We start from the raw sequence: 8,762 nt of genomic DNA on the forward strand, positions 1-8,762 counted from the left end.
GGGGCAGCCCTGCAAACCCACRCAGCAGAGGGGAAAAGGAAATAAAACCCCAGCCCTGCTGGCCRATTCCTCTCCTGCTGTTTTTCCCAAGCTTGTCACCACCACATCAGATAAAATGGCTTTTTTTTTTTAAAAAAAAAAAAAGGGACCTGGCACTCGTGGTTTGCAGGCAACAGCTTGGCAGGAGGGGCAGGGCAATCAGCCCACCCAGATTTAGGGAGAAAGGCCCAGCTGGGGTGGTGACCCGGAGGTGACACCTCTGYCGCTGGACTCCAGCGAAGGAGAGGAGCAGAGCGCCCTTGGTGGGACGGGGAGGCATTGAACAGCCCCCGAGCAGGCACCAAAGCAACCCGACCGCTGCTTGCGGGAAGGCGTTGGGTCACRCATGCCCTGCTACAGTTACAGGCTCCAGTAAAAGCCACCGCAGATCGAGCCCCTGCTTTCGAGATAAGCCGTTGCTGGGGCGGTGCCGCCGAGGGGAGGGCTCGTTTGCAAGCCTAATTGCGGGACTTTATTGCACCCGGCACAGCCCTGGGTGTTGTGCAAACACAGCAGCGCTCCTGCTTGTTTCCAAGCACTGGCAGGTGACAGCTAAGCAGGTGACCTCCCCCAAAGGGTATAATGTGCCGCCGCAGAGGTTAAACAGGTTTTGCAGAGGTGCTTCCCCTGCTCCAGCCCTGCTTCCCCCAGCCCACCCCTGTGGGAACCCAGTGCCCCCAGGTGTAGGCAAGGCAGCCCCAGACTGGTTCCCCTTGTCCCCTGCCCCCAAGCACTTCAGAGGTTGTGGTCAGAGGTATTTATTGAAGTCATTTGGGAAGTACAAGAGATCAGCTCCAAAAAATAGTTTATATCCAACATGAACAATTTTTCCCCCTCTTCATTACAGCCTGGAGATGGTCCACCAGCACCAGGAGTTTCCTGCCACAGAAATCACAGCACAGTACTAGGCTGCCAGGGCCAGATCACAGCCCATGGGAGCAGGGACCTGCAGGGTTGTACATCATGCCAGGGCAGGGGGCAGAGACCAGCCCCGACCCCTTCCGGGGGRACCACATGGGGACAGCCTGGGGCAGCAGTTGAGGGCACAGTTGTCATCTACAACACCCCTGGGTCCATCAGCAGGACTAGCCCCAGCCTCCACATCCCCTGCAGTAGGGTTCACCACAGGGCTCAGGATCATGGGCTGGCCCAGCAGCAGCAGCCGGGTCCCTGCCCCTGGGGTGGCAGGGTGCGAGAGGTCCCACACCCACCCAGGCCTGGCAGCAGCAYGCTGGGATCACTAAGCCTCAGCGCCATCAGCAGCCCTGAACTTTGCCTGTGCCATGTTATCTCCCACTGGCATCAGCAAAACAGRTAAGCCACTTTTTCCACTTCAAAAAACAAGAAGTCTCTATGTACAGATGCATTGTGCTATATCAGTACAAAAATATACATATGAACTCTACAGATCCCAGYTTAGCAGATCAAAACACAGCTATAAATCACAGTGCGCAGGACAGCATCAGGCCCAGGGAGCACCGCAGGCTGCAGGCGCGTCCCGGTGGGCAGATCTCCCTCGCAGGGTCACTTCTCATCCAGGCGGCAGTACAGGTACATGGCGACCGTCATCGACGCAATCTGCGGGCAGCGAGAAGAGTCAGCTCCCCTCCTAGCCTTCATCACAGGGCACGCATGGGTCAGGGATCAGCCTAGCCCCCAGCTTGMGCTTTGGCACAAGGTGCTGCCACCCAGCCCTCATCTTCACTCCTTCCTCCCTCCTGCTTAAAAGCCCCCCTTGCAGGGGACTGAGGCTGGTTGTAGGGCAGAAATAGGTTCAGGTCACAGCCCACAGCGTCACCCCCAGCACCCCCAAGGAGGAAGAGCCAGGTGTGCCTGCAGAGAAAGGCTTGGCAGCCACCACGGGGCCAGTGGTGGTCCACAGGGCCACTCCAGCACCCTCTAGACCATCAGCCACCCAGGCCAGCCCTAGCCCCACTGCTCACCCCAAGATGCAAGAAGGTGTTAAAGCAGTGACACTGACACTCACCTCCAAGGCAGCAATGCCAGCTGCTACACCACCCACCACACCTGCATTTGTCTTGATCTCTGTCAGTAGCTGATCAAAACAACCCTGCAGGAAGCAACAGAGGTGGTGAGGACAAGCAAGGACCCCACACCACTGGGTTATACTCCCCCAGGAGCATACCACACACTCAGGATTCCCACCACCACCCCACACCAGGTACCCCAGCCCAGCCCCTCATGGGCAGGGAGAGGGTCTGGGGCTTCACAGGGCATCTCATCTCAGCCACTTCTCAGATCAAAGCACAACATTTTGGGGGGAACACCTTAAAGAGACAGAGACGTGTCCAAGTTCATGCCTCCCCACTGAGCTCCAGGATGATCCCTCCTCCCCAGACCAGAGCGCACCCCARACAAGCTCTGCTAGACAGTAAGTGCTGCTCACACATTCATACCGGGACATGACTTTGTTCAGCAAGGGTTTCATTGCATGATGGTGCTCCAGAGCAGCAGGGTGCAGGGTAAGTTTTGTGTTCCACAAGCCAAGGGGAGTCCGTGAGGTCTGTGTAGTTATTCAAGCCGCAGCAATGGAGCTAGGAGGGAGAGAGATGCTGAGAACATCCTCCAGGTCTCCCCAGCAGCCACATCCTCACCACTCAGTCCCTCCCCACCCTATGGAGGGGTCCCCCCACTTCAACCTGACTCTGCAGGGATGTTCAAGGATCTTCTGTGGGGGAGGGGAGACCCCTCTCCGGAGACTTCAGCACATGGCATGCATGGCTCCAGCACTGCTAGATCCAAAATGGGCAGGTCCCAGGTGCCTGTCAATCAGTCACAGTCTGAGGGGCAGTGGGGCACACCTGGGGCCAGRGCTACATCCCCATCCCACCAAGCCCATGGGGCTACATGCCACCAGGCCACTGCCAGGAGCATCTCAGGAGGACCCACAGCTCAGCACACCTCATTCATGGTGACATTCCAGATCTGCGTAAGGCTTGGCTCCTTCCCAAACTTGTCCTTCAGTAGGGGAGTCACAGTGGCTGTCAGCAGCGTTTCCGCCTGGGAGAAGAGGTGGAAAAACACCATCAGAGACWGTTCTGGGGAGCACTGGGGAGCTAAGAGCCCCCAGTACCCATCTCAGGTCCCAGCCTGTGAGAACAGGGTAGATCAGACATGGCAAGGCCAGGAGCCCCTTACTCCATAACCCTGCTGCCCAGGGACAGCTCAACACCTTCCCCGCACACCAGTGCTGCACAGCAGCAAGGCTATTTATGACAAATGAGTCATTCGATAAGCAGCATAATTGAGGGAGCCAGGTTGCCTAATGGTGTCTGCCTTGTGGTTGGCTTCTCTGGTGTCCAATGAGGTGAAGTGTGTTGGTGTTGAAGTAGTCACCTCTCTCCCTGGGTGGGTTCTCCAGGGTCTAATAAGGAGTTGCATTTGCTCTGCATGAAGCATTGGACACTTCTTTTTCAGTATTCCTCTTACAGGAACTTCTTACCCTCCAAGAGGGAGACAYGTTAAGCCTTAGTTGGTGTTGGACTAGTGTGTTTAAAAAAAAAAAAGCCAAATTTATATCATAGCCCTCACTTCTTTAGTGTGATGGGAATCCCCRTTTTCTGTGCAGGATCCAAGGCACAAACAAAAAACAAGTCAGGCTAACACAAGCTCAAGGCATACCACATGCATGCACTTGGCTTTCATGGGTAGTCTAGATTGCTGTGTGCTGTTCAGCCGGGGCTGAAGACAAGCATACAGCCCTCAGCATTTTACCCAAGGCATCCCAAGGGGATAAGACAGGTCCCAAATTAGTCCAGCCCCAAGATTCAGACATGCCACTCACAATACCAGTGTAGACAAGAGCCACCACAGCAGCAGCAACTTCAGCAATGAAGATGATCAGCACGACTGTGAAGAACTAGGAGATACAAGGGGAGGGAGGTCAGAGCAGTAGCCACAGTCCATGGGCCCCCAGGGCGAACTGCTGTACTCGTTTGCTTCCTGAGGCCCTACCTGACCCTCATCTAGGGCTCAAAGCTGTTTCGTTGCCTTCAGGTCTGCTCTAGGGACAGAAGCAGCATGACTTTGGGGTCCCCCCCCCCCAAGCCCTGCATCTGCAGGAGGCTGGCCTCTCTGGGCATCCTCCAAGTCCTTTTAGGGAAACCTTTGCTCAGCAGCAGCTTCTGCCACAAAGGAAGACCCAGAAGGGACATCTCCATGGAGATGTCCTTAACCCTCCTGCCTCCCCCACCAGAAACCCAGCTCAAGTGAGGCTTGATAAGGAGATAAAGCATTGCTGAGCCTAGTCATGTCCTTACCATCATCAGGAGACACTTGCTCTCTTTCTGGGCCCCACAGCACCCCAGGAAGCCAATCACCACCAGGATGGCACCGATGACTATGAGGAAGTAGCTCACATTCACAACCTGCAGGACGCTAGCAGAAAGCGCCCCAAATATATCGAAGAAGGACTTTCCATCTACTATGACCCAGATTCCAACTCCCAGGAGGGTCCCGCCACCTAGCTGGTAGAGAAGAGACACGTTAGTTCACGGACAGCCTAGGAGGGACAGCTAGAGAGCGGGAGCAAGAGTTATCAGTGGGGGAACAACTTTCTTCCTCCTTAAGTGTTTTTGGCAGAGCTCAGCCTCTCCTGAGGCACCCAGTTGCAGTTTGAAGGCAGCATTAGCTCTCCAGCATAACCCAGGGAGGCAGCAAGGACAGCTGCTGGCTGGAGCGGAGACAGAGACACCCCAGCAATCCCTGTGACTCATTCCCTGCCCAGGACCCCCTACTCCCCAGTGGCAGGGGAGGCCACSCCAGGCACAGGTCTGCCAGCAGCATTACCAGGGCAGGGCCAGCCCTGCTCCACAGGGTTACAAGTCCTCAGTTCAGCACAGGAGCCAGCTGCTCTGTCCCCATGCCCCTGAGGAAGGGCAGAAGACCTTAGGATGGGGCAGGCAAGATGCAGGGGACAGACAAGCCCTGGGAGAGCTCAGTCCTTCAGGAGCAAGGAGGAGCAGGGCAGGACCTTGCCAGATCTCAGGAAGCTTCAGTGCTCCTCACACCCTGCTGCACCTTCTCCCTATCGGCCACATGCTGCCACCCCAAACCCAGCCAAACCACCATGCCCTCTCAGACCCAGCCCCTGGGGCCACCCAGGAAGACACATGAGGCAGGAGCCAGGCTCAGCCCAAGGCACCACAGAGGCTCAGGGCTCCCAGCAGCACCGCCCAGCAAGGAGGTACAAGGCCTGCATCCCTATGTCTGCACCCCATTCCTCCACCAGCCCATGATATGGCTTTCCCAGATTCAYAAAATCCAAAGTTTCCTAGATCCTGCCCCCTCACTTTTTGTGGCAGGGAGTGAGAGCGCTCTGCTGGRGCCATCCCTGCCAACCGGGATGCACAGCCACATCCACCCAGAGAGCAGCAGAGCAGGGCAGGGACACAGCACCCATGACAGCAACTGGAGCCTCATTTGCAGCCAGAGCTGCAACCACCAGGTTGAGGAGGATGCAAGCCCTTTGGGTACCRTTTCCTCCAGGAGAGCTGGGGCTGCCAGCCAAGCCAGGGTGGCATGAGGGCAGTTTGCACCCTCCCATCCTGCAAGCTCAGAGTGCTTTGCCACCCCTTTCCTCTCTTTCCCCCCTCCCCAAGCTTTGCTCAGGTCACAGTAAGCACCTCCAGCCATGCCGGGGCCATGAGGCAAAGGAGGAGGAGCAGCAGTCTCGCTAGCTGCCCTCCAGGGAGGCAGATGGAGACCCTGCTCAGCATCACCTCCACTCCCACATCCCCARTCTTTTCACCATCACAAGTCTGAGAGAAAGGATTTGGGGGGGGGGGTGGAGAGCAAACCCAGTCACCCCACCAGCAAACTGCTATTTATACAGCGCTTGGGCAARAACAGAGCCAGGAGCTCCAGGGAAGGGGCAGCCCCGCTCTCTGCCAGCCCAGCGCTCAGACACAGCCCAGGGGAGGCGAGCAAGGAGCTGGCACAGGTATTCCTCCACTTCCCAGGTTTCCCCCGTGCAATGCAAGACCTGACCRGCCCAGCACCCTCCCTACCACCGAGGGCAGGTCAGGGCACTGCAGGCTCCAGGGTGACCGGACAGGTCACTCCCCCAAAACACCAGGCACTGGCAGCACATCCTCCAAGCTGTGCGTTGCAGCTGCTCCCTTCCCCAGGGCAAATAGTCTCGGTGCCACTGGGGCTGCAGCAGCCCCCGTGTGGGGCAACCAAGCCRGCAGCACCGCTGGCCACACCCCAGCAGCTCTGGAGGGCTCATGTGGCCAGCTCAGACACCAGGGATCATCACGCTGCCACGAGTTCCCCCAGCTGTGGGGAACCTCCCACTCACACGCCAGAGCTGTTGAGCAATACCTGGCCCCAGTCACTCCTACGCTCCTCCTCGCAAGATCAGCTCAAGGCCATTTCCACCCAGGGGCACCCTGCCCTCCTCCAGGCTCAGACCTTCCCTGCCAGTGCCACGGCACGGCACGGCTGGGGCTTTAAGGAGGGAGTATTTCGAGCTTGGGGGCTTTGCTTCCCCCTCCTCCCTTTCCAAGGTGGGTCAGTCCACCCCCTTCCAGGTGGTTTTATTGCTCCAGCAAAGTCAAAACAGCTGTWAGGGACCTCTGCTACTGTCACCAGCAGTACACGCTCCCAGGAGCCCCAACACCTCCAGTCCCTGCCCCACACACAGGCTGCTCCCCTGGAGAGACAGGGACCCACCAGCAGGGACCTGCAAGTGACCCTTTCCTGGGTGCACAGTGCCCGGCACCCCCAGCCAGACCTTTGCACCAGGAGGGACACGCATAGCTGACACGACAGCCACCATCCCCAGGACAGTCCACTGCTTCACCTCGCTCTGGACTTTGGCCACCACACCCAGAGCAGGCACTTGGCAAAGCCACTGCCAGCCCAGGGCTTCGCAGTGCCCAGCTCAGGCTGCCCTGCCCCAGCACAGGGCAGGGCTCCCAGCTAAAGCCAGGCAGCCATCAGGTCTTGCACCCCCCAGGGTCCCAGGAACAGAAATCCCACCAGCATCCACCTGCTCACAGCCCCAGATCCCTCCAGGAGGGAGCACAGGGAAGTCCATGCCAGCCAGCTTCAGCCACCCCATCCACAGCACAGCCTCCCCCAGGGAGCTGCTTACTCCAGTCCCACTCCCCAGTTTGACAAGGCGGTTGAGGGGGGCCCACCAGGCTCACATCACCCCAGGGCAGAGGGGAGCCACCCCCAGGTTAAGCAGGGCCCTGAAGAGCACTTACAAATATGGTCAGGTTGAAGAGGATCATCATGACCTTGATAAAGGTGAAGCACCCCATCCTTGCGCCTGGGGAGAACACACAAACATGATCAGCAAGAGCCCAAACCCCAGCAGATCCCACAGCCCTACAGCACCCAAAGGTCACCCTCCCTCCAAGGAGGGCTTCAGGAGGGCAAACTGCACCAGCAAGCCGCTTTGTGGTGAGAGGCAGCCCCAGTCGCTCCTCTCTACTCCGGGGAAGCAGAGCAGAGCCACTTCCCACAGCGGGGAAGCTCCTTGGGGCACACGCATGGGTGCCCGCTCCCCAGAGCGCAGCGCCCAACCTACCTTAGCAGAGAGCAGCTCCCAGAGACTCAGCCCAGCCTGCCCAGCCCCACTGCAGCACCTGCAGCACCTCCCGCCCTTTAAGCAGGTGAGGCCCTAAGCGGCAGCCGCCTCCTCCAATGGGGAAAGCGCCGTGCCCGGCCCGGCGGGCTGCACCCGGCCACCCGCACGGGCCACCCCTCGCGGGGGCGGCGAAGTGACACGGCCACGCTGGGTGCCTGGTGCCTTGCTGCCCTCTGGTGCCAAAGCCACCTCTTGAAGGACAGAGCGTGGCTGGGGCGGCTGCCGCCCGCGCCCGTCGCTGCGGCCTCTTGGCCGCCCAAAACTCATGTGAGCCCTGTTTCCTTCCCTGAACCTCGTTGCTCGCCCCCCTCCTCTGCGAGCTGAGCCAGGAGCCGACACCAGACTGGGGAAACTGAGGCACCTGGAGACGCTGCTGGGTCGATCCTGCCGGCTGCGCGGCGGCTGCCAGCCCTGCCATGCCTCGGACGGCAGCTCTGGGCTGCCCTCTTCCATCCCGTGGCTTCGGCCACCAGCGCGGCCACCACGAGCTGACATCCCATCGGCGTCCCTCGTGTCCACGGCCGAGTCCTCGCAGCGTCCGTGTGCGTGCCCCTACCCACATCCCTGCTGGACCGCTCTGGCTGGAGACCGTGCCAGCACGGCCCTGCTGTGCCCTGCGGCCAGCACGGCGCGCAAGGGGACGGGCACTGGAGCGGGGTGGCAGGGCACATCGCTCCCACTCGACTGTGGGAGCAGTTTGGTGTGGGGGTGAGTCCCACACAGAGAAGTACAATGGGACCCCCTGGATGCGAAAGCTGCAGCTGGGGTGGCCCGTGGCAGGGTGCCACCCCGTTCCTCCTCCGCGCACCACCAGCCGGGGAGCCCCCGGGGCCGTGCCTGGCAGGTGGCAGGGACCGTTTGGGCACACACAGCCGCACGTGGCCATGTCGCCGGTGACATCTGCCGTCACACCACCATGGTCTCCCAGACAGAGGGAGCATGTCTCTGCTGCAGGAAAGCCGGGGACACGTGAGGGCAATGATCCCCCCGGTCCTCCTCCATGAAATGTCACAGCAAATTCCCTGCCCGTCCGTGCTGATGCATTTTGGCGGGGTGAGGTCAGCCTCGCCGGGCTCCAGCCAGCGACCAACGTCACGGGGGG

The 8,762-nt window shown here is 59.5% G+C and overlaps 1 protein-coding gene across 1 annotated transcript; it reads right to left on the reverse strand.

The window, feature by feature from the left end:
• Window positions 1–819: 819 nt before the first annotated feature.
• Window positions 820–7,751, reverse strand: TSPAN1 (tetraspanin 1). Its single transcript, XM_026086848.1, has 8 exons — window positions 7,601–7,751; window positions 7,275–7,339; window positions 4,320–4,526; window positions 3,845–3,919; window positions 2,962–3,060; window positions 2,457–2,594; window positions 2,027–2,110; window positions 820–1,617 (listed from the first exon to the last, which is right to left on the reverse strand). The coding sequence occupies exons 2-8, from the start codon at window positions 7,329–7,331 to the stop codon at window positions 1,564–1,566; spliced, it is 714 nt and encodes a 237-aa protein (XP_025942633.1). The 5' UTR covers window positions 7,332–7,339; window positions 7,601–7,751; the 3' UTR covers window positions 820–1,563.
• Window positions 7,752–8,762: the final 1,011 nt, after the last annotated feature.

The sequence above is a fragment of the Apteryx rowi genome, unplaced genomic scaffold (genome assembly GCF_003343035.1).
Source record: "Apteryx rowi isolate R43461 unplaced genomic scaffold, aptRow1 scaffold_7, whole genome shotgun sequence".
Lineage (NCBI taxonomy): Eukaryota > Metazoa > Chordata > Aves > Apterygiformes > Apterygidae > Apteryx > Apteryx rowi.